Raw genomic sequence first — 27,199 nt, 5'->3', positions numbered from 1 at the left:
CAAATTTAAAAGAAGACTCTGCTATTTCTAGCACCCCACCAGCTATGGGTGGCGGCGGATAATAGAACACATTTCTTTGAATTAAAAAAAGTAGCGGTAGATTGGCTGGACAACAGGCTTCAGGGCTGGGTTCGGGTAAAACATTGACTCTTGTGAAGGAGTTTGTATCTTACATAGGCTAATCCTATATTAGGTCAAACATTCTCAATTATGGTTTAAGTGGAATCAGTTTTACTAGTGTGATATGCATCTGAAAGTTTGCTAGCCGTTGTTCATTTTTAACTCAATATACAAGGTTCACAACAATAATTTCAGGAATTGTTTAGTCTGCCTCTCTTCATTTCTACTAGCATTCCCCATGCATTATACAGTCTATGCAATCCACATTGTCTAGACAGTGTCAGGGTAAACTTATATAAGTTGTTTCAGAGTATGGAGGGCATGATGGTGATTATGATGGGTTTTTTTGGTTTTTTTTTTAGGGAATTAAGTATACCTAGGCTGTTTAAGGGTATACAGGTGGGTACAAGATTGAAAAAACTTTAAGATATATTTGCTATTAGGTTTAAGTCTGTCTGATTGTTCAATTGTAACAAGTGATATTGATAAATCCAGCTATTATATATGTTTAATTAGGATGCATGGACAGTGGCTAGCGATGGGTTTGCATGGACTGGGGTATAGTGACCCTCAAATATTCAATGCCTATTTTTCTAAAAATATAATGGGGATGGGAGTATTATGTTCACATGTTTTATTATGTAATTTTATCTTTACTATTATGTTTATGCAGGGTTGGGTGCCATGTGTCAATTGCATGCTCTGTTTTTACAGTGTGAATAATGGCTCTGAATAGGTGTGACCATTTTCCTATATTATTATCTTTTGACCTTAGACTGCATCCCGGTATTAAATTCTGGAAACTTAACCCCTTCTGGTTTACCATGATGGGAAAAGGCAGTGATTTGGTAGCTTAGCTAACAAGGTTATTTATAATCTAAAATAGATAAAGTACAGCCCCCCCATCTTTTTGGGTTTCTTTCAAGGCATTCCTCAGTGGCTCATTGATCAATAGGCTAGTGGCACGTAAGAAGTTTTCCAGGGAAAAGGAAACTCAACTAGAACAAGCATGTTGTGATCTTGAATGTGCTTATCTTTACTCACATTCAGCCTCAGCTAGACTACAATGATTCCATGCTCAGAGGGAATAGGCTGACTCAATTGATAAATCCAAACATAGACTTCTTTTTTCAAGCACACTATTCATGCTCAGGAGGACAAAAATGGTAGTCTTATGGCTTACTTGGGCAAGACAGCCTTTCTCTCTATGAACCACAGGTGTTAAGATTTCTGCTAAAGCGCTTATTCACCCAGAATAGACTGGCTTCAAACTGGAGAAATCTCCCTCGATTAATCACTTACAGATGCCATTAACTCCAGAGAATGAGGCAGTAGCTGTGTCCTTGGATGCGTCCAAGGCCTTTGACATGGTGGAATGAAGCTTTCTGTGTGGAGGCTATGAGGATATTTGGTATATTTGCCCAAATTTATAGAATGTATTTAGTTGTTATATTCTGCCCCTGCAGCTAGGATATGTGTAAACAGATATGTCACTGGTCTGAATACCTTGGGCAGAGTAATGAGACAGAGCTGTCTTTCCTCCCCAGCTCTATTTGTCAAGACCAAGCCATTAATATGCAAGGGCCTGTAAGTCTCCTTACTTTGTTTTGTTTTACAATTTTTTAATTGAGTGCCGCTCACTGATCACTTTTTTTAATCCACATCATGGACAAAGCATAAATCGGTTTGCTTCTAAAAAGCAATGTCTGTTGTTATTAACTGAAATATCCTCAACATTGTTTCAAGCCTGTCTGTGTTTCATCCATGCCAGAAGTACTGAAGAACCTGACTGTACTCAACATCACCACCACTTCTATAACGCTCAGCTGGCAAAAATCAGAAGCAAGCGCAAGTTCTTTTCTGATACAGATCTTGGGAGATCCAACTTATAATAGAAATGTGACAACAACTAATTATACAATTGAAGGCCTGATACCTGGGAATATTTACACAATTCTGGTTTCTGCTCTTGTTAGTAATGTGAAAGTGAAAAATAGTTCTATATGCATATGCACAAGTAAGTACCCAGAGTGATAATAACAAAGCAATTGTATTTGTATACGTAAATATTTAGTGTAGTATATAAGCCGTCTTCATAACCACAGAAAGCCTTTACTAGTCCATTTTACTGCAATTCAAGAATAGTGGTAATTTATCATTTTGGAAAATAAATATAATTGACTGAATACGTTGCTCATACCCTTGAATTAATTCATTTAATTAATTAATTAATTAATAGCATTTGAATTAAATTACCAAAAAAGCCACAAATATTAGAAAATAAAGTCTGTACCTTTATGAAACATGAAACTTTGCCTATTATGTACCTATTTGCGTTATACTTGAAATGACTTTCAGAGGCCACACTAATTGTCTAAAAATATGGATAGAGTCCTGGAAAGTTAGATGTTTTGATAGTTGTGTCTTTAAAAGAAATATATTACCTTCAATATGCTACCAAAAGAAAGACCTGTTTGTCTCTGAAAACTGGAGTATAGTTATTGGCTCCTAAAATTTTAAAATAAACCAGCAGGATAACCAGGTGATCTGAAGTTTACTCATAAAATCCACAATGTACCTGCTTTTAGGTCTCAAATAAGGTAAATGGAAAGTTATGGAAAAATAAGCAGTATCAATTAAAAACTTGGGGCTGATGCAGAGTATTTGGCAAAATGGGCATAAATGACTTCTAAAAATAAGAGAACAGAAAAATAGCAAATTTGTTGGTTGTGATTATGACTGGTCTAATAGAACTATGAAACTTGAAAACACCAATTTATAAAATAGAAGTAGCATTTGCATAATTTACCAATAACCATAAATCTATCATTTCTAATTCCTTGATATGTGAAATTTCATGTTATTTCTAAACTGTGACATATTTTTTTTATCCTCACGTTGATAATATGCGGATAAGTCTGTGCTAAAAGAGAGAGAGTTCCAAACAGCTTCACTGTTTACTATTTATCTCCAGCTTTAACTTTTAAATGGACTACGTACAATTTGTTACTGTATACAGATCCTCTCTAGGCTTATATTTCCTCACTTCTACTTTGAGATAACTTATATGATGGATATTCTTCCTTTTTTTTCTAGAGCCAGAAAGTGTTATAAACCTAAGAGCCAGCAATATTAGTGTTGATTCGGTCAATCTGAGCTGGGAAGCGCCTGTAGGAAATAGAAGCTCCTATATTATTAATATTATAGGGGATCCGCTCTTTATTAAAAAAACTGTCTATGAATCAATCACCATTGGGAATCTGACTGTAGGAAACATATACCTGTTCAGAGTCTCTGTGCTAGCAGGAGATGATACTGTACAGGGGAACAGCAAGGAGATCTCAGTAACTACATGTAAGTAAAATACACTGTAATTTTAGCTGTCAAAGTTATATGTGTAGAAAATAGCATGCAGATTTCTCATTTCTACACATGGATTGTTGATTAGACATAAATGTGAAATGGGGGTACCGATGCAATACTAAATAATTATGGTACTCTTCAAACTATGTTTATTCTTATCTATATAATACTAACATATTTGGAAGCATTCTTCTTATGTAAGGACAACAAAAATAATATGCATACCAAATAGACCAAGACAAATTTGTTGGCTTGCTTCCTTACCATCCATAAGGAATAAGATACTTGTGAGGTCTAGTAAACATCACAATATTATAATCTAACCATTTACTAAGGGACATTTTCTTGCTGTTTGCAAACCAACACATCTTGCGGTTTTCAGAACCAAGTCTGAAATCTCAAACCACATCCGATTTGGGACAAACCGTATAGTAACACCATACATTCCAAACCATGCAATGCTGTAACATTGTGCACTACACAATTCTGTTAATACTGCTCTGACAAAAATGTATTTTTTCCCCCACAGACCAAGCAAGTTTGTATATATCTTTACAAGTCTCTACATTATTGAGTAAACCAGAAAGGGAACAGCAAATAATATTCCAGGTAATATTTTGATTTAAGGTAGGGGTAAAATATTTGCATAAGTTAAAGAAGATACATCAATACACAAGTAGATATGATAACAAAGCACCTACAGAATCAGCAGTGGGAGACATTTAGTAAATCTAGTGCAAAGACAAAAGGTGGTGATGTCCTGAGTGACCAATAAGATTCCAGCCGTCATGTTTCCATACTTGCCAACATTTTACCTTAGGTAAAATTATGTAGGGGACAGGGAGCCAGTGTAAGGTTTCCCAGAGAGGGGAGTCAGAAGTGGAATGATGAGAGAAGAAATCAATCTTCCACAATGTTAAGGATTAACTGAAGAGGAGAGAGGTGGGTGAGGGAGAGGCCTGTCACGTGGAGGTTGCAATAATTGAGACATGAAGTAATCATTAGAAAATTGTAAGAGTTTTTGGTGGCATCATGGAAGAGGTGGGGCTTAATTATTATGATTCATATTATCAGGCTGTGCCACCCATTGTGCGACCAGGAGGTAAGTGTGTGCATCAGGATTCTGTGAGATGGACCACATAATGTATGTTTGGCATTTGGGGGGAGACCCAGGGCTGCCAAGAGGAATTCAGAGCCTGGATACAACAAATTCATGGGCCCCCCCCCTCAAAGTCGAGTAAGCCCCCAAAAAATTTTGCACCGCCTTTTAGTGTGTAGTTATACATTCAGGGGCGTGGCAATGCGCCGTTGGGGCGTGGCTAGCCTAACGGCGGTGCAAAATTTTTCGGAGGTGTGGTCATGCATTTGGGGGCGTGGCAAATCCGCCATTGGGGCGTGGCTAGCATCAAAATCACTAGACTCTCAATTCGCCGGAGCGTCACATATGTTCAAGCACTCCTCACTTTCAGGACATCTACCACCACAGTGTAGTATACAAAGAATGCAGTGTGTACACAAACAGTTCAGTCTTGGCCTACACCTTACATTGGGCACAACATTCACCAAAAATTGCCATTGTCCCTACTAAAATCACAACATTTCACACACTGTGCTGCTCTCTCCTACCTGTTCTTCTCACTTTCTCCACCTGTGGCTGCTGGTTTCTTTAGTTGTGGCTTGTCCGGATCCAGGAATGTTGAAGGACCTATTTTGAAAAAAAAATGGCTACATTTAGAAAATTACAGCCAGCCCCGGCGTTAAATCAATAGCACTCACGATTAATAATTAGGCCTTCCTCCAGCCCCAACATTAAAATAATACTATTCACATTTAATAAATAAACCTATTTCCCTTCCTGCAAACAGCCCCAGCAATACCTATTTCTTGCAACCATCACTGCCATTAAATAATTCATAGTCACATTTAATAAATAGACCTCATTCTCCCTAAACTCACCCCAACATTCAATAGCCCCCAAACCACCCCATCTTAAATTAATAGTCCCCACCATCACCCTACAAACAAAATAGCACCCATTAATTAGCCACCACCTACCTCACACTCACTACATTGCAACAAGCCCCCTGTGCCATCACACACACAATACTATGCCCCTTCTTCACAACTACACTGTGCCCCTTATGCTCACACTGCGCCCTCCATGCTGCCTTCCCTCCTTTTTCCCTTTGTGCCTCTCTCCCACTTTTTTTTATTCCTCTGTGCCTCTCTCCTTTTTTTTCCTCCTCTGTTCCTCTTTCCCACTTTTTTTTCCTCCACTGTTCCTCTTTCCCACCTTTTTTTCTCCTCTGTTCCTCTCTCCTTTTTTTTCTCCTCTGTTCCTCTTTCCCACTTTTTTTTCTCCTCTGTTCCTCTCTCCTTTTTTTCTCCTCTGTTCCTCTTTCCCACTTTTTTCCTCCTCTGTTCCTCTTTCCCACTTTTTTTTCCTCCACTGTTCCTCTTTCCCACCTTTTTTTCTCCTCTGTTCCTCTCTCCTTTTTTTTCTCCTCTGTTCCTCTTTCCCACCATTTTTTCTCCTCTGTTCCTCTCTCCTTTTTTTTCTCCTCTGTTCCTCTTTCCCACCTTTTCTCTCCTCTGTTCCTCTCTCCTTTTTTTTCTCCTCTGTTCCTCTTTCCCACTTTTTTTCTCCTCTGTTCCTCTCTTCCACTTTTTTTTCCTCCTCTGTTCCTCTTTCCCACTTTTTTTTCCTCCACTGTTCCTCTTTCCCACCTTTTTTTCTCCTCTGTTCCTCTCTCCTTTTTTTTCTCCTCTGTTCCTCTTTCCCACTTTTTTTTCTCCTCTGTTCCTCTCTCCTTTTTTTCTCCTCTGTTCCTCTTTCCCACTTTTTTTCTCCTCTGTTCCTCTCTCCCACTTTTTTTTCCTCCTCTGTTCCTCTTTCCCACTTTTTTTTCCTCCACTGTTCCTCTTTCCCACCTTTTTTTTTCCTCTGTTCCTCTCTCCTTTTTTTTCTCCTCTGTTCCTCTTTCCCACTTTTTTTTCTCCTCTGTTCCTCTCTCCTTTTTTTTCTCCTCTGTTCCTCTTTCCCACTTTTTTCTCCTCTGTTCCTCTCTTCCACTTTTTTTTCCTCCTCTGTTCCTCTTTCCCACTTTTTTTTCCTCCACTGTTCCTCTTTCCCACCTTTTTTTCTCCTCTGTTCCTCTCTCCTTTTTTTTCTCCTCTGTTCCTCTTTCCCACTTTTTTTTCTCCTCTGTTCCTCTCTTCCACTTTTTTCCTCCACTGTTCCTCTTTCCCACTTTTTTTTCCTCCGCTGTTCCTCTTTCCCACCTTTTTTTCTCCTCTGTTCCTCTCTCCTTTTTTTCCTCCACTGTTCCTCTTTCCCACTTTTTTTTATTTCTCTGTGGCTCTCTGCTTATTTTCCTCCTCTGTTTCTCTCTCCCCTTTCTTTATAGTACTGTCCCTCTGTGTTTTCCTCCCCTTGCCTCTTCGTTTCTTTACTTACCTTTTGTCAACTTCTTTCCTTTCTTTTCTTCTCTTCTGTCTCCTCTTCTGTCTTCTATCTTCATGCTGGCTGCGGCGCTCCTCACTGACTGACGGGCGTGACTTGATGACGTCACGCCCGGCAGTCAGTGTGAATGGAGAAGAGGAGAGGAGGGACACGGTGCCGCGCGATCACGTGAGTATCTTTTTTTTTGTTTTTTTTTTCTTCCAGCTCCCCCCACCAACGAATACCCCCCATCCCCGAGGAAAAAAAAAAATAATCGCAAAAAAGAAAATTAAAAAAATAAGTAAAATAAAAATTAAATTAGCGGAGAGGGCCCGGCCCGGGCCCCCTGGCATGGCCGGGCCCGGGTAAAATGTACCCGCTCCCCCCCCTTCTCGGCGGCCCTGGGGAGACCCATGACACATAAAAAGCCCCTAGCCCCAGATTAGCAAAGTGTTTTATACAGGTCATAGAATACCATGGTGACTTTTAATATTCTCGTACATACTTCAAAGTAAGGGATGCATTATTCATTATAATATATGGGTAGTAGTTCTTGACAAAGAAACTAGACATTAAAGTATTATTATAACTGTGAGGAAAGTGCGGTTCCGGGAACTGAGAGAGGCGGTTGTTCCACCTGATGCCCATTCCCTCTGGGGTCATTGCAATTGAGCTCTATTCTATTCTTCTCATAAACTCTGTGTGAACTCTTATAACCAGGGTGAAATGTGTTAGAAACAATGTTATTGTTTATAGGACTCATTAAGTCTGATTCATTAAAGAAAGCAAAGCAAAGAAATGAGTAACTTTGCACCTTGGCAAAACCATATTGCATTGGAGGGGGACCAAAATTTAAAATGTGGGGACAGATTTATAGTTGGGGTATGGCATGTCCTAGATCAACTTTAAATTTCAGTGAAAAAATAAAGCTATCAAGTATTTGTGTGCTACATAAAAAGGCCAGTATTTAACTTATGTGCAAAATAATTAACTAATTTGCACCCCTTGCATTGTAACATGGTTTTGTCCTGGAGAAAACTCAATAATTTGTTTACCTTACTTTCCTTAATGAATCAGGCCAATTATGTTTAAGTTACGCCAGGTGGGTGATCCATAGCAACATGGCAATAGACACTCCCGTGGCCGGAAGTATCAGTGAGGATTTTCTACCTACAGACAATTAAAAGCACTTCATTGGCTAATGTTCAGTACAGCTGGTAGTAATCATGTGATAACCCCATTACTGGCCTGTTGTTTCTATGGCAGTGGTACCATTGTCCTATCTTGACACTCAGCAGGCTTCTAAGAGCCATAACAGTGTGTGTGTGTGTGTGTGTGTGTGTGTATGTGTGTGTATGTGTGTGTATGTGTGTGTATGTGTGTGTGTGTATGTGTGTGTGTGTGTGTGTATGTGTGTGTATGTGTGTGTATGTGTGTGTATGTGTGTGTGTGTGTGTGTGTGTGTATGTGTGTGTATGTGTGTGTATGTGTGTGTGTGTGTATGTGTGTGTGTGGAGCGGGTTACCTAGCTCATATCGCCTGGCGGAGTTGGAAAGGTTTGGCCAGGGACATGTTTTAACCTATCAGAGGAGACCTTAGGGTAGGGGGGCTGTCAGTTCCCATGGTCACTCATGCTGGGCGTTAAAAAGGAGCCTTGAGAGTCCAGAGGTGTGTTCGTTTTGGGAAAGTCTGCCCTAAGAGGTAATGATCTGGTCAGAGTAAACTTACCATCAGGACTCTATTGGATTTGCATGCTGTTGGGCTTTAGCCAGTCATATACTTTGGGGGCTGCAGTTTGCCAGACTCTGTTATCCCTTTGGTGATTGTATTTACCATAGGTGTGTTCTGTTGGTGTTCCTAAATTTTAAGTGTATCTTCAACACGTAAATAAATTTCTTTGCATTTATACCTAGTGTCGGTCCGAGTGATAAAAAAAATAACTCCACATCCTCACCATCTTATTAGTATATCTGTCGTGTACACGCACCACAGACAGTCAGTTTGTAGGTGATAGTAGCTTATCAATTCAGTGTCTCATTAATATATCAGGCTTCATGAATATTGGTCAGGCAGTGCATTGTTGGTGAAGAGGTGCCTCATTTACCAGTCCTGATGGGTTCCTGTCATAGTCTAAATATTCAAGGTACAATTTGTTTCCATAGAAAGTAATACCTTTAAACTGAGAGTCACATTAGCAGTTTAAGCCACCTTGCTTTGTGACATCATTCACCTGATGTCACATAATTCAAACTGACGGTGTGAAAAGATATTAAAGATGACCGTTTAAGAATCCTAACATGAAGTATGATGGGATGGAGGAGAGCGGCACCTAGTTTTTTTGTAAGGATAGTAAGGGAAGCTGTTCAGCTTTGTTTTGTGAGAGGATTGTTTTTATCTGACAGGTGTTTGGGAAGGGGTTTAGTAAGGCTGGGTTTAGAGGCAGTGATTTTACTTATTAGGGTTCCCCTTCATGTATTGTTGGTGGTGATTGAAAAACTTAAAATGGAGGAGTGAGAAATAAAGCAGAGAAGCAGTAAGTACTCTATTTGAACAAGTGAGAAACAAGTGTTAAAAACATGGAAGTTTCTGGGTAGATCGGGAGCACCTCTTAAGGTAGGAACAGATAAACATTGTTTAAAAAATAGATTTAACGATGTTATACCACTCGATCACCTTCTGGAGTTTTCTCTTGTGACTCATGGATGTCACTGTTTGATAGTAACATAAAAATATGGTTATTAGCAGCTTCCAGTATATTATATATATTGAGTATGTGGTATCTTTATCTGACAGTTTGTACAAAGTCTCTTCTTTTACCTTGTATTGATTGAATTTTTCCCCCCAGGTGAACAAATTTCTGCAAACAACATTTCCAAATCAAAATGTAACTGTCATATTGAAAGCGGAGAGAACGTAATGATTCCAATACAAGAAAAAAGCTTTTGACATCATACATGTAATGTGCCACAGTGGAAAAAAATTACAAAGACCATAGTAGAGGAAATTGTAATGATTGTAAAATATTTTTTATACTAAAATCAATAATCATTTATAATTTAGAAAATAGATTAGTAGTAGCACTCCACAATACTATGGAGTATGGTAAGCAGTAGTCCGATGGAGATAGCTGGAAACCAGAAGTTCTCCCTGCGTGTCACCAGTGTTCCATTCAGTATTATACAATGCCTTAATAGCCACTGATTTACACATAGGGCCTTAGTTAGACTTTTGCATATGAGAGCTTTATTTTTACACTGAAAATTAGAGATGAGCTAGAACACACCCTCTTCCAACTCTAAATTCGTCCTGCCAGGGGTAGTACTTTATTGAGGAATACATATTTACCTTAATAATGCCAAATATTTGATTATCAAAATGTGGAATTATTCAGTGTTAAATTTACATAAATAACACAGAAAATTATAAATGAATATCATGATTTTCCAATTAGTGTAATAAATATAATTAAAATGTTGCTTATATAACAGTTGTTTTTTTATTATATATATTTTTTAAATTAAAGAAAACTATCATTACTGAAACATTTTGTATTAAGTGCATAAAACAAATTATAATTCATAAGAACATTATTATTGCCCTATACATGTGCTATAACTCCTGTATTTATTATTATATTCAGTGGTCAAAGTAGGCTGGTAAATGGTGGAATGCCATACCACCACTTCTCCTACTGCCTTCATTGTGAAACTATCAAATTCCGTTCATTAACATTTTCAATATTGTCACTTCTAAATTTCTATACCACTACTTCTAAATTTCCACTTTGACTGATTATATTTTTGATTAGCAGGTTTATATAAAAGTCTATCAAAGCTATGTTTTTTAAATTGTATAAATTGCAGCTATATTTAATGATAACTCTGCAGATCTCTTTATCAAGCTCATTTTGTTAATCATCTAAGAGATATTATTGTAATACATTTATACATTAAGAATTGTGTATGACCTTAGCTGCAAATACACCACTAAGAGACGTGTCTGTTGCGGTTGTTTTCCCCCGTGCTGCATTAATAAATAATGAAATATTGTAATAAATGAACCTGTTTTTTTTAAACAGTTTGCCCCCTCCAAACAGTTTAACCAGCCCAGGTGCTACCAGCCAAAGTTGGTACTATTAAAATCAGGGGGACAAAAGAACCCCTCGGGACTTGTTGCACTATAACAGGGAAATCAGCAACACATCACCACCAAACATTGGACTTGTGTGAGGGATGGATTTAAAATATTACTGTTTTGCATTCATCTCACTATATTACTAAAAATAAAATACAATTGGTTACCTTTAACCAATTAATACAAATCCTACATTTCTATATTTTGTGGATATTTCCTTATGCTTGTCCAACTATGTACATTCTAATTATGTAAATGCTATAACAGTAGGATACATCTTGGATTTAGTGTATTGAGTCCAAAGGGTAAATGTATCAAAGCTGTGAGTTTCCGGCAGGTTTGAAAAGTGGAGATGTGCCTAAAGCAACCAATCAGATTCTAGTTATTATTCAAGAAAATAATAGCTAGAGCAATATAGGCAACATATCCACTTTTCTAACCAGATGGAAATGTGCAGCTTGACACATTTACCCTCAAGAGAATTAAGCAGTGAGTGTATTATGTGTTTCCTGGAGTGTCAAAGGGGGGAATCTAATGACAGTCCTAGTCTCTCTACTTTATTATTCCAAGTCCTTTTTCAGAGGGTCAACAAGCTCTCCTAAGGAGATATCACCACTAAAAATTATGCTGGGTATCAGACACTTGTCTTCAATTTGACAATACTGGAAGAAAATGATGGAAAGAAACAGCACATGGATCTATGTTTTATGCCCTATCTGGAATATACAACGCGCTTTATCTCAGTCTAAGGATGTCATGCTTTACATTTCAAAAACATGGTTTTAAAATTATCCAATCTAAAACAATTCTGTCTTAGTTATTTGAAAGCATTTTTTTCCATAGAAAACAGTATTTGTTGTACTATTGTTTTATATTGTAGTTATTTTGCAAAGATATCAGGTGAACCCTAGATCATCACAATTTTTCTATCTGAAGAATTTGTGACTTTTCTCTATTTCCATGTATCCTTGATTAGAAATTATCTTCTTTTTAATATCGTCTATATTTACCATTCATTGGTAATACTTCATTAATTAAAAGCATATTATAATACTCAAAAAATGTAATTTTCCTGTTAAGTGGGCAGCAATGTTAATTGAGGCAAAAGTCAAATGATATATAGGTTTAAAATATGTGAACATGGTCTTTATTTAAAAATTTAATTTATGCTTATTACTTTATGTTTTATTGTCAGCAAAAATACCCACAAAGCTTGTGACCGCTGATCAAACAGACCATTAATCAATTTAGTCACATGTTGGGTGATCAGATTGCATTGCTCCAATTCTTTAGGAACCATGGTGATCAACTGGATCACAGTGCTAAGCAAAAGAAATCAGTCAGTGATAGGAGTTAAATCGTTTTTTCTGTCATACATACTCAACTGATTAATTAGAAAATTCACCCTGTATTACCAGTTTTAAACTGGCTATAATGCTACAACATGGTAGCATGTGTTTTCCCACAAATTACCCCAATGCCTGATTATCCTCAGATTGAAATAAATCAAATCATCATCAGACATGATAGTAAATGTGGGTGGAATATAACAACTATCAGTCCATTTAAGCAAATCATTTCATTGGTAGGTTCTCATTACCTTCCAGTCTTTAGCCTAGGACAACAAACAGCAATGACACAGAGTCACCAGATGAAACAGATACACAGAATACTTACTGACAGAATGGACAAACGATGGATGTGGGCAATACAATCCTTATAACAGTAATCAGTACTTACTGTCATCCACCTTTCTAAAAATACTAATTAGATTTATTTTATCTTTCTGGACTTTTGGTTTTCTAACTTTTTTAATTTTGTGTAACGATCTAGACAAAGCTAAAATATACCCACAAATAATTTAGTCAGTCCATAGTTCCCTTCAAATAGTGTGTTTTTCACAATGATACATTTCTAGACCAAATAAAGTTGCATGGGATCTAAATCTCTTTCATGTGCCTTGTTGTATATTATTTGTTTATAGACAGGCCACTTAAACAGCTCTTAATGAATTTAAATTAATAATTAAGAGAAACATTTAATGGCATTTTATTATGAGACATTACCTGTTCTCTTGTTAAAAAAACTTATTTGCATAATAATATTTTCAGAAAAAAACATCAAAACATTGCAGCCATATATGCATAATGTATGTGCATAATGGTGGACCTTTGATCGGCATGTTCTTTGCGAGACTGAGGGCTTCATTTAGAGTCGGATGCAATGTGCGTCTTTGACTTACATGAAAGAGTAGGACTGGGAGTGTGCCGCAGCTTTGTAGTGTATTACGAGTGGCATGCAACAACCCCAGTTGCGTCCCACTCGTAATACCTTACCAGGCTGTGACCAGTTCCTGCAGCTAGCTAACTACTTGTGCCACCTAATTCTTGCCGCACTTTTTTCAGTCTTGTTTTGACCTGTGTTTCGCCTGCGTCTTGATCCGACTAGGGTAGTTTTTGCGAGTAGACGCCCATAGTATCTGAATTATTCATGGTCATGCCTGCATAACTCCATGTTCCACCCTTTCCCTCGTACTGAGATGCAAGCTGTCGCAGTGTACACTGCGTCTGAAAAGCACACGGAACTGCAGGGAACTGTTGCTTACTGCACATGCCCCATCAGGATGCGCCTGAAATGGACTTTACGTCTGACTCTAAATCAGGCCCTGAGTGTTCCGATTGTGTGCTGTCATATACTTGCAATTTTATTTGAGTCAGGATTATAGTTGGTCTGCTGCAATTAAATTTTTTTTTTTACACTGTATATGACATCCAACTATGTAATTGTATTATTAGTTTTATTATTTTTTTTATATAAAAACTACTCTTTTGCATATGAAAAATTGTTCTGTGTTATTTTAGTTATTGGTATATGTTTCAAATTGTAATAAAATAGTAAAAGGAATAAAAAAAGTGCTTTATAGCCATATGCCTTCTTTTGTTTTTAAACATGCTTTTTCTTACTTCTAAAACTTCTTTTAGTGTCTTTGGTTTCTAAACATTTCTCACAATGTAGAAATAATTAATATTATGGATCTATGCAGACAGAGAGTTTTTGCTCAGAGAAAATTGAAGAGGACAGGCTTGGATGATCATTTACCCATTTTATTAGATACCAATGACTCAGAATCCCTGAATACTTTAGAGGATCTCTGGAGGAAGAACAATAATGTGGATGGGAATGAATCGATTATTCCAATATATGATTAGAAACCACTAACACAGAGTTTAGAAAGGAATATTAGTCCTAAAAACCCAGTTAAAGTTAAAATCAAGTGTTTATCGTATTCATCAGAAAAGTACAGATATCCAGTGTTTCTATAAATCTACGTTGGTTGACTTTCAGGAATTATGTTAAAAAGGTTCATTACAAAATCCAACTAGATACGGATATAAAAACAAAAATAACAACCTTTCTAAAAAGAATGGTTTGATCTTATAAAGCTTCAGTCAGATTCAAATATTGTTATAAAATCTGCAGATAAAGGGGGAGATGTAGTTATAACGGATGTAGCAGATTATCTGAACGATGCCTAACAGCTAAATGATACTACCTTTAATTTGAAATTGGATAATAACCCTACTTTAATGTACCAATATGATCTAAAGAACTTGTTAGATGGAGCCCTGACTGAGGGGGTCATCTCCAAGGAATGCTGGCATTATCTATGGGTTGCACATCCCGTTATACCCACTTTTTATTTTTTACCAAAAATTCACAAATCCCTCACTTCACCTCCTGGGTGTCCTATTGTTTCTGGTATTGGGTCCCTTAGCACTAACCTTTCACATTATGTTGATTATTATCTGCAGGAATTTGCTGTCTCCCTTAAATCATATATTAAAGATACCACACATTAGTTAAGAACTATAAAGGAAATAACATGGAAATCCACATGTTTTTTTGTAACACTAGATGTTTCAGCTCTTTATACAAACATTCCACACAATAGAGGTGTGGATGTTGTTCGGGAGATATTTTTAAGTAGTACTATGGAAAGGGGACAGACACATTTTTTTGTAGACTCCATTAATTAAATTCTTTTCAATTTAAATTATTACAGATCACGGGGACAGCCATGGGCACGAGGTTCACCCTAAGTTATGCAAATATTTACATGGGCCATTTCAAGCAAAAATATATATAGGATTCCCATATGAGGTGAGCCACTTGTACTATTGCCGTTATATTGATGACCTTATTATAATTTGGGATGGCACGGAAGATTCTATTTCTAATTTTGTCACTTATCTTAATCATAATGAATATAATTTATCTTTTACACTTGGAGTCCTCAGTATGTCCACTTCCTTGATTTGACCCTCTCGGTACAGGGCTTAACAGTCAATACCGAAAATTATCTAAAACAAGTTTATACCAATAACTATATTGACTTTCATAGTAATCATGGTTGGAAAACATTCCTAGAACTCAATTAACCAGGATAAAAAGAAATTGTTCGAGGTGAACTGGTTTTAAAAAACAGGCAGAGGGTATATTAAAGTCTTTTGAAAAGAAAGGATATCCACAAAATTTTTTGGGTCAAGCATATGAATATGTAAAAAAACTTGATCGGAACTCACTTCTAGAGATAAAAAAACTTGAAAAAATGAGTGAGAAATCTGATATGGTTAGTAATCCAAAATTTACCTCTAAATATAATGGGAAATCAATTACGATAAGACGTATCATTAAAAAGAACCACCATATATTGAAAAAAGATCCAATATTGAAGACATTCATCCCTGAACACCCTTTTGTAATTTTTAGAAAGAATAAGAATTTACAGAATTTGTTGGCTCATAGCCTGTTTAAAATAAAAAAAATTACAAAGCACAACCATGGGACAAGGGATTCCTAGATGGTATAACAGGGAACTTTAAATGTGGTAAACTTCGCTGTACTACTTGTTACTACATGAATAATAGAGTCAAAGAAGTAAAATCACATGTCTCAAAAGAGATTTTCTCCATATCAGATTTCCATAATTGCAGTAATACTTTAGCCATATACGTGCTGCAGTGCCCCTGTGGCCTGCAGCATGTTGGCATGACAACCATAAATATTCGAAAGAGATTTATGGAACACAGACGTAATATTATTAATAAAGTAGAAAATTATAATGTTTGCAGACACTTTACTAATATACATAATGCTAATCCATTAGGTTTAAGTGTGGTAATCATTGAATCTATAAAACCCACAGTGGGTGGGGACAGGTTTAAAACCCTTTGAGAGAAACCTTCTGGATTTTTAAACTACAGACCCTAATACCAGATGGATTATACAAGAGTCTAGAGTTAAATTACAGATAATCACTCTCTCCATCTTTCTATTAACATATGGTGTTTATTTTAAACATGTTTTTGGGTTTTCAATATATTTTTTATTTTTACTTCTTATTTTTTTGTTATTTATACCTATTATTATCATTATTTCCACACACTAGCAATCATTGATTCCCTTTCTAGTACAGCTCTTCTGTCTTTTGAACATAATGGATGGAGAGAACCATTCTATTCTTTCTTCTTCTCTCCATTCTCTTTTTACTTGTTCTCACAACTGAACATGAGAATGAGTTGTGGCTCAACAGACTTAGACACCACCTTTGAAATACAGCATTAGGTGTTTGAAATCCTGGTTTGTTCTATTCTCATTTTTATTTTTTACATTGAGATACACTTTTTATTAGCGGTCATCTTTATATTATTACTTTTAGAATTAGTATTTTGACGGAATACTCTTCTCTTCAGCCACTAATTGGAAACTTAATGAATATAGAATAAAATATAAAATATAAAGAAAAAAATATATACTAGCATAAATGTTTATATTTAGTTTAATTTTATATACATATTGTGTTATATAGTTTTTAGATATTATATGAAGGGATTATTGTTTATTTGATTTTTATCTGTGGATACCATGGATATAAAACATGTTAAATAATTAGAACTCTTATGAAATTCAGGAGTTCTTAATTAATTGGATACTATGCACCAATCAACTCTGAAGCAGTGACTTAAATAGACACAGAGAAGTGTCAGCTTATTATCTTTGAAAAAGTTTGCTTGTGAGCGGACAAAACACATCAGATAGATGTATTAGCATTGCTCATGTCCGGATAAGCACCTTACTACTAATTGTAATCACTGGACACTATTGGACCTTTCTACCAGCAGATATTGTATATCATCTTAACTCTTTAAATCATTGTTTATTTCATCTGGGATTAATGCACATTGGATTGTTTACAATCTATAGGGGAGGAGACTTTCCCCACAACAACCAGATCCTTCGATAAATACTGTCCAAGACTATGGGCACCTGAGGCGCATGACGTCCACCTTATACTTTAATACTGTTTGGGACCCCTTTCTCCAGTGTCATACAAAGGTGCAAACAGTGGAGGTAGGAGATTTTCCCCACAACAGTCAGATTCCTCGGCATACGCTGTTTGCTACTACAGGTACCAGAGGCGCATGACGCTTATCTAATATTTTAATACTTATTTGGGACTTTCGTTTACAGCATCATATAGAGGTGCAAACAGTGGGATGAGACCTTTCATTATTACCGCTATCATAATTATTTATATTCTTCTTCATGTGTGTCCAGGATTAGAGACATTTATACAAGATGTACTGGCCATACACCTTGCTACTATTTTCCATTAGGATTATATCCTGTTATAGATGATATACTGGTTTATCGGACATTTCATTATTGTATAGATGTTGTATGCACAATTGCATTTAGTATATGTGATACAGTTTAATATTGTGCATATTTTATATTGTTATTTTTCATATTGTAATAAACTAATCTGGATACAATGAAGCCCGGTATCAGTCATGGTCATTATTAATATTTTCTTATATATAATCTGTTAAGTTTGGAGCACGAATATTGTTCTTTTTTTCAGAAATTATTAATATAACCCGATGCACTACAATTTTAACATATTGCGCAGCCTAAGTATTTCCATCTTGCATCGCATATTATAATGTCCTCCAATCCTTAGGGACATATTCAATTGTCGGCGGAAATGCCGAAAATCTCGCGCTCTGTGCACTATTACCGTTACTACGGTAATAGTGCACGGAAAAACCATTATTACAGTAGTTTTCTTGCTGGATTTCAGCTTGCAGCTCCCTGAGCTGCGAGCTGAAATCCAGCTAACTACTATTGAAATAACGGTAGTAGTTTTAACGCTGCGGAAACCCGCCACAATTGAATATGCCCCTTAATGTTGTTGGTTTTTATTACCAGTACTGTCCGCTGTGGGGGCTCTTGCTGCACATAGTGAAAATCATTGATAAGATTACATTTCTTGCTGCTCTGTGATGTCACTAATTTATTCTCTGCAATAAGAGATGTGCCAGGGATTTTTAAATTTCGCTTGAAGTACTGTACATCATCATCATCATCATCATCATTTATTTATATATCGCCAACATATTCTGTAGTGCTTTACAATTACATGCACTGATTACACTGAGCAGTTATCAGTTAATGAATAGGGAGAAGGGCAAAAGACCATTTAGTGTAAAAAATACGTTTCTTGTTGTCTTTAGGTCAGTTAAATTACTATTTATTTATTTTATATATTGATTTATTTAGTTCCCCTGTCATACAGCAATGTGATCTAGCACTAAGGTGTTCAGCACAGACATTATAATGTGTTTCAGAGTAATAAGTAAAAATTTAATAAAAGGTAAGCGTAGACTACAGATACAGCATGTTAAACTACCTAATAGAAAAATGTAAAACTAGCTACACAATATGATATGATTACATGATAAGCAATGGTGCACTATAGTAATGTCAGTGTGATGCATCAGATGTCAGGTTATTACTTCTGTACATAATTTTAAGTATACACATTAAGGCCGGGACTTAACAAAGAGCGATATTGCCAAATCAACACTTTTCACACGGTTTTATGCATGGTTTGCAAACTGTGAAATTGATCAAAGGCACATCACTTGAAAAAATTATCGCACTACCCAGAGAATGGTTGTGTGTGCTGCTTGGGACCAGGGCCACCAAGAGGAATTTGGGGTCCCGATACAGCAACTTTGTGGGCCCTCCTCAACACATAGTAGGAGAAGGTGACGTGGTCTCATAGCGATTGGGTCGTGGCCAACATGGGCTGTGGCTGTGCCTCTTTACACGTGACATTATGGGAGGAATTCAATTAGCCACAAAGTATATTCAGAATGTCTGTGAATCACTTTGCGGTGGAGATTTTGTCAGAAATTTCTACCGAAATTGCAGGCAATGTGTGCGGCGCGATTTCTGCGCACCACATCGCCAGCAATTGAATTCCCCCCATTATATATTAAAATGGTGTTGCACTCACCTATCTGTTATTGCAGCTTTCACAACCTGGTACTGGATTCTGGTCTGGATCCTGGAATGTTGGGACCTGTTTGGAAAATGTATAGGTACATGAAATATGGATATTAATTAGTGAACACAGTACACAGCACAGATCTCAGATTAAACTCAAAACTAATCTATTCATAAGGTAACAATATGGGAGAGATTCAATTCCGGCGATGTGGCACACGGACATTGCGCTGCATACACTACTGGCAATTACAGTTAGAATTCCTTCGGGGTGTCCCGTGTACTTTCCTATATATATAAAATTACATTTTATTATAATGTTTGTATTATATAAAAATTAATAGTCGCTCAAAAACCCTTAAACACACACAAACATATATGTTTAAGGGTTATTGAGCGTCTCTTAATTTTTAGCATGCAATATATAAGATAATAAAAAAATTAATAATACATTATTGTAATAAAACATAAAATTTAAAACACCACCCACCTAACCACATCCCGCCACCCTCACAGAAACATTACACCACCGCCACAGCCACAATACACCTCCCCAGACACATCCTACCCCCCCAGACACATCATAAGCCCTTCTAGACACATCATAAGTCCCCATCAGAGACATCATAACACCCCCCACAACACCAGCCCTGCTAACTTACCTAAGTTGAGCAGGAACTCATCGTCCTTATTTTCCTTGCTGCTGGGATAGTGTCCCCAGACACACTGTCTGGGGACTGGGAGCTGCTGACAGCTGTCAGCTCACTCCCTCTCTGCCCCTTAAAATTTCCCACACCTGCAATTTGCTGGTGCCGCGAGCGCCACCTGCTCATGGCCCAGACCCCCCAGGCAGGCTGGGCCCCAGTAATTTGTACCACCTCCCCCCCGACTCTCGGCATCCCTCCTTTGGACCTAGAGCAACCCCTCTTGTCTAGATAGGACAATAGTATAAACAAAAAAATCCCAGCGCATAACCTAGTGAGGTCGTTATTCCAGTAAACTCACTCTCACATAATACCTCTAATAAGCACACAATCTGTTGTGTGTACAAAATAAATTTATTTATACTGAAATTAATAAAAGTGCCCATACAGGCAATAAAATAAATTAGATATGTGTTTCTGATCTTATCACTGAGAGTCTGAACAGCTGAAAAAAAATTAGTATAAAAGTCTTTTGCAGTCACTGGAAAGATAGTAAACAGATCTGATTTCTACTCCTCACACACGTCTGAAAACAAGTATACAGATAAGAAATCAGTTTCTGTGCAGGCATGCAATACAGTACTCCAATCCTTAAACAAAGGTATATAGCTCATTACCTGCGTGATGCAGGTCTAAAGGTCAAGCTTCTTTCGTGGAGAATGGCGTGGCTGAAGACTATGTCACCTGACCACATTTGGTAGCCTATGGCATTTATATATCAGTATTACATGTATATAGTAGGAGACAATAATATATAGATGGAAATAGAAGGTAATCGATATGGGTAATGAACTAGATGAAATCGGAGATGTGGTCGATGTATATGTGTATAAAGATAAATTACCTCTTATAATATCTAATGATATTATAAGAGGTATTATAATATCTAGTAATATTATAAGAGGTAATTCATGTTCATGTTTTCTTTGAGATTGAATTTGACAAATAGTATTTGGATTTCGTCAACTTTCTTCCTGCATGACCTTTCTTTACTACTAGAGGTCGTAACAGTGAAAGTACTACTACTGCCAATTCTGGTACTGGGATGCTCCTGATCTGTACAGTTATTCCGGGTTGCTTACTTGAACAGGTTGGAACTACTGGTAGCTGCCTGCAAGCACACCAGGGGAATGCCCAATGAGATAGGGAAGGGAGGGAATGTTATCATTCAATTCTTATGACAGTGCTCCACAATATACTTCTAATTTAGAAAATGAATTCTTATTTGTTAACAAACAGCTTTCATATTTTATTGGGGGGTTGTTCTGCTCTGAGTCAACGACAAGAACAGAGAAGAAAACAGAGAGTGCTGTTTCCAGATAATACATTTATTAAATTAATGGTAACCTTAATAAAAAAACTCACTCTATAAACTATTGGAGTTATTCCCAATTCATTAAGAACATCAAAACCAAAAATAAGGTATCCAAAAACAGCAAATATTGCACATATAGAACAATCCCTTAAAACAAATATCATATAGAGAAAAAGATTCACAACCCTCTCAATAAGGGGAAAGGCTAAGTTAGCAGATAAATTAGCATACGGGAATAGACTAGAGATCGATTCAGTAGCCCATGGTGACTTTCTCTAGTCCCATCAAAACCTGGGGATTATGTAGGCAGAACTCCAATAGCAAACAAAGTCCTGGTAAGCAAGGTTCCAATAGCAAAGTGCCAGCGTCATGACACGTTTTTCTGTCCTGTGAGGTGGTTTCATCAGAGGCAATAAGTATCCAATCCTTATGAACACTGTTCATGTGCCAAGCCTGTAATCACATGGTCCCGGCCGGCCAATCACTGGTTGATCTCAATTGCTCCTATTAGTTTTGTTCATGTTGGGGGATACCAGACCCTGACATGCAAACACCCTTTTTTAAATATAGATGCCACTGTATGACCCTTTATAAATTGACAAGTATTGAAAAATAGAAAAGATTAGAATATAGAAAATAGTTTTTTGATGGGTTCTGCTGCTAGCCCTCACAGCAAATACTCTGTTTTAAATATAGATATCTCTGAATGACCCTTTACACATTTACAAGTATTGAAGAATAGAAAAGATTAGAATATAGAATAGAGCTTTTTGATGGGATCTGTTGTTGACCCTCACATGCAAACACCCTTTTTTTAAATATAGATGTCACTAAATGAACCTTTACAAATTGACAAGTGATGAAAAGTAGAAAAGATTAGAATAAATAGCATTTGTTTGGGATGTGGAGCTATCCTAGTGTGAAGTGCTGTGTAAATACCAACCTCATCACAAGATGCTTTTGATGTTTTGTGTGTTAGGCTGCTGGTATGATCACCAACCCACAGAACTAGATGACGGAGGTTTCACCTTTAGCAGCCGCCTTTCCCTTAGAGCTAGATGCGCTCACCAGTACTCAGATGCCCCAAGGACTTAGCTCCAGATGTAGTGTGGGTTGGTAATGCAGGATCACAGCGGCAGGCCAGGAGACTGGTAAAAAGCAGTGGGTAGTCAAAACGATAGCCAAGGTCAAGGGTCACAGGCAAGCAGGATAGTCAGTTAACACGTCAGAGGTCGGGGTCACGGGCAAGGTTGCAGGGTCTGAGGTACAGGCCAAAAGGGTCAGGGATACGAGAAAACAGGCAAGGTCAAAATCCAAGCAGGGGGTCATACATTGGAGATCCAATAGAGTATCCACAGGACAGGAAGAAAGAGGCAGCAGCAGATCAGCAAGACTGGACAGCAAAGCTATAACCAGCAGTGAGGCTTCAGACCTCACTGCTTTAAATACAACTAGCAGCCAATCAGAGCCTAGCTCTGAAACCATCCACAGCCCTTGCTTAATTAATAAATTTAAACTAATTAGCCTACAGGCTATTCATGGACTTGCGCACGCGCCCAGCTGTCCTCCGTTGCCGGGGAGCGGCGCTACAGCAGCTGGAGTCCAACCGTTGCCTTGGCTGACTCCGGAAATGACGTCCTGGTCGTCAAGGTGACGGCCGGGATGCTAGAGGGAGCTGGGAGCGAGCCGCGGCGGCTGTGAGTACTGCCGCGGCTCGTGACATTGTGTTTGGTCATTCTGCTTAAAAAATTCATGTGTCCAAATTATTTTATTATTAGCAATTGTATTTTAATAATAATCTTCATTAGAGTCTGTTAGCAACATATACACTGACTGGAATTTTTTTTTCGTAGTACCAAACAAGAATTCCACCTAACAATAAAACTAAGCACTGAGCACTTCTCTCTTATAATGTTGTTGATTTACCTTCTGTGAACTTCCTATTTATGTGAATGGGTAGTTCACAAAGTCATGGACTTCCTATTTATGTGAATGGGTAGTTCACAAAGTCATGGACACCAGTTTTTTGAACTGCACCTAAAACTAAATGTTTATGTGTTGAGTGGAGTTAGCATTTAAAGTGTACATATTGCCTACATACAGTTGAGACAGAAAATTGTTGGACTACACCAATTTATAATTTCTTTTAAATAAAAAAGAAATGAGTCAGCTGACAAGTTGTGGAAAAAGAAAACTTCTGAGCATGGGTGTATTATATTCAATATAGTAATGCAGATTAAGAGACACTTATCCCTGTACAAGGCGGCCATTGGGGAAAGGAATATTTATGTCTTATTGACTGAATTTATTACTGATTTGGAGTGCAGATCGATAGTATTACCCATTGAGGCTGTAAGTAGCTTTTCACATAAGCAAGAGATATTTTGGTATGGGTGTTAATCTAATGTACAGCTGATACAAGATTGCTTAATTTCAGACAAACTTTTAGGTTCTTGTTGGATATCTTGGTGGATTTGGAACACGAAGAAACAGAAGATTTTTGGAGGACTGTGATCTTGTAATTATTTTCACATTACTATGGGTAGTGTCCTGGATTGGTAGCATTGACGATCCCTTTGCATTTCACCTGGTCACAAGTTGGTAGGGAGACTGAATCTGATTATTGTTCTTAACTACTCAATGTATTTTTATACATTTTTATTTATGGTGTTTCAGTAATAAATTGTTTATATTTTTTAGAATGTGGTTCCTACGTAATTTTATTTTGCCATAGCTGAACCCTGTTTTAAATATCTTACTGAGACTCTGGAACCCTCAGCACAGTTTTCTTGCTTTTGCATTTTAAATACTTCCTTGCACCAATATTCAGCTTATTAATTTACCAGGAATTAGTGACTGCTATAAGCCATGAGACACAAAGTACCAAATGTTTTGGTGAGATCTCAGTGAATTTTAAAGCTTGTATTTTGGAAATAACTTTCCTTTTACAGTTGATTCTGGTAGCAGTTAACATACAGTCTAATTTTTTTATTTTTAAAATATAGCTGCATACAAAATGTGAACGCTCCAATTTTTTGGGCTAAACCAATATTTAATTCACTTGGACCTATGGACCTTATAAGGCATTGGGCACAAACTGTCACATGCCTCAGTGAGGTCACAAGGTTTTGGTACCAAATTTATTGGTTGAGGTCACAAATCGATTTTGTCATTTTACCATTAGAATAAAAACCTTGTGTATAAGAATGTATCTTTATTAAAACATTCATATACATAAGACTATCAAGATATATTTTTTTAATCACCATTTTATATTTAAAAGTTCTGATGCATTGAATACAACATTCATTCTTAAGTAGAAATTTGATAAATTAATAAACTTTTAGAAGATAAAACAACATTTCCAAAATCAATACCTATTCAAAGCTGACACAAAAATATATTCTTCATTGTTAATGATAGGCAAGAATAGGACTATTGTTTTATACTGTTGATCAATCCCTGTATTGTTGGATATATTAAAGTTCCCAAGAGATGCATTTTATAACATTATATTATTGCAATGCATTACATATATATTATCTCATTAATTATCATGTTACTTTATGAAAACTATTGATAAATGTGCATGTTATATTACTTCATGCCCCCATGTTACATGCTCCCATGTTACACCCATCATTACAGTCCAGCTATATGACATGCAGGTCTGAGCACTGGTCAGTGTGCAAACATTTCCATCAGGGTAGAAGAGGGGACCGGTAGGCATATATTAACTTTGTTTCATTTTCATTTTTATTGATTCTCGCTTGTGCAACTTTTAATTTCTGGTCGTTTAATCTTGATCTAGAAAAAAGCCATACAAAAGAAATGTCAGAGGAAAACTTTTTTTTATAGCTATATAGAAAAAGATGATCAGATTTAAAAAAAAAAACAACAAATATATATTTAGATACATGAATAAAACATAATAAATTATATACATATTTAAATTAAATTAGGCAAATTAGGTAGTACTTCTAAAGGATGATTGTATTTAATATGTGGTATAGTTGTGACTAAAGTCATCAAAAAGTATTGAGCTATTTGGGCTAAACAAGAATTTTGGAAGCTATATTATTGTAATATCATCATCAGCTATTTATATAGCGCCACCAGTTCTGCAGCGCTGTACAGAGAACTCATTCACATCAGCCCCTGCCCCATTGGAGCTTACAGTGTAAATTCTTTAATATACACACACAAAGAGAGATAGAAGACTAGGGTCAATTTGATAGCAGCTAACTAACCTACTAGTATGCTTTTGGAGTGAAACAGGAGCACCCGAAGAAAACCCACACAAACACGAGGAGAACATACAAACTCCACACAGATAAGGCCATGGTTGGGAATTGAACTCATGACCCCAGTGCTGTGAGCCAGAGGTGCTAACCACTAAATCACTGTGCTGCCCGATAAGTTGTGACCTATACCTTTTAATTTTCTAGTGAATAATATGTTTATACAGTATCCCTTCACAGCAATATATATTACATAAATGGTTAACTCACATATTGAGTGCTTCTGTGAATAATTATAGTAACATATAATGATGGTAAACTGTTGATTTACATCAAGAACATGACTAAAATGTTAATAAAAATGAATATAATACAGTTAAACTGTGAATGCAAACATCAAGCGAAATTAAACTCAACTACATATGGAGCCAGTTTATTTGAGTTAAACACTGGGATACAGCACATAATGCACAATATTAACTCCATTCATTCAATATAATCTGTATGCGAATGTGATTTGCCAGAGTAGTTTTGAGCCACTGTGTGAAAAGCACCATATTATGCAGAATGCGGTAACTGTGGTAAGCTCAATATGGGGGCACCACACTTTAGAGGTGCTCTGCCCACCAGCCTGCTCTTTCACCGACCTAACAATGGAGAAGTGATGGAACACTTGAGCACCTGTGCAGCACACGGCACCCCTCTTTCCGGAGTCTGAATAGTTCACCAATTCTAAAGATTCAATTACATTTAAGGGCATATTCAATTGTTAGCAAGACGGGTGAAAATCCCGCGCTTAAAAAAATAAATAAATCCTGCGCTCATTTTTTCCTGTTCGAGCGCTCGTTTTAAAAAAACCTCCCTCATTTCAATTGTTAACATTGCATCCACCCCCTCGCGCTCTACTATTGGTCCTAGCAAGTTTGAAATGAGGAGTGGTTAAGGCAGCCATTTTAGTATAAAAAATTAATGCAAATTAATGCAATCAAGAAGTGCCCCAGCACTGCAAATGAGATTGGGCCCCTACACTGCAATCAAGAAGGGCCCCAGAACTGCACAAGAGAATGGACCCCCACACTGCAATCAAGAAGGGCCCCAGCACTGCAAAGGAGATTGGGCCCCTACACTGCAATCAACAATGCCTCCCCCTTGGACAGCAGATTTAAAGATCTTACAAGCAGGAATTTTTTTTTCCATTTACAAACATTTCTTGAACACTGGCCAAGCATGGACATTGTGGAAGGTACAAATATTTGTGGGACAGTGGGCAAGCCGGACATTTGGAAGGTACAAATATTTGTTTGGACTTTGCGTAAATGAGTGTGTGTAAGTAAAGCATCAGAAAACTGAAGATTTTGTCCATGGTGAGTATTTTTTTTTTTTTAATAAAAATCTATGGTGTACATGAGGGTGTTTACTGTATTTCTTGGGGTTTTATTATTTTTAATAAAGATTTGTGGTTGGAATGAGGGTGTTGTGCTTTTATTTAACATTTTGCTTTGTGGAACTACAGATCACAGCCAGC

At 36.9% G+C, this 27,199-nt stretch overlaps 1 protein-coding gene across 1 annotated transcript in view; it reads left to right on the top strand.

Annotated features, from left to right (window-relative positions):
* The window catches only part of LOC142142776 (uncharacterized), a 43,368-nt gene extending 32,588 nt beyond the window's left edge, over window positions 1-10,780 (top strand). Inside the window, exons 6-9 of the mRNA XM_075200593.1 lie at window positions 1,892-2,137; window positions 3,217-3,474; window positions 4,013-4,092; window positions 9,771-10,780. Coding sequence (XP_075056694.1) covers window positions 1,892-2,137; window positions 3,217-3,474; window positions 4,013-4,092; window positions 9,771-9,842 — 656 coding nt within the window. The 3' untranslated portion in view covers window positions 9,843-10,780. The remainder of the gene's footprint in view (window positions 1-1,891; window positions 2,138-3,216; window positions 3,475-4,012; window positions 4,093-9,770) is intronic.
* The last annotated feature ends 16,419 nt before the right edge of the window (window positions 10,781-27,199 follow it).

The sequence above is a fragment of the Mixophyes fleayi genome, chromosome 3 (genome assembly GCF_038048845.1).
Source record: "Mixophyes fleayi isolate aMixFle1 chromosome 3, aMixFle1.hap1, whole genome shotgun sequence".
NCBI lineage: Eukaryota > Metazoa > Chordata > Amphibia > Anura > Limnodynastidae > Mixophyes > Mixophyes fleayi.
This window is presented reverse-complemented; position numbering and strand designations above follow the sequence as displayed.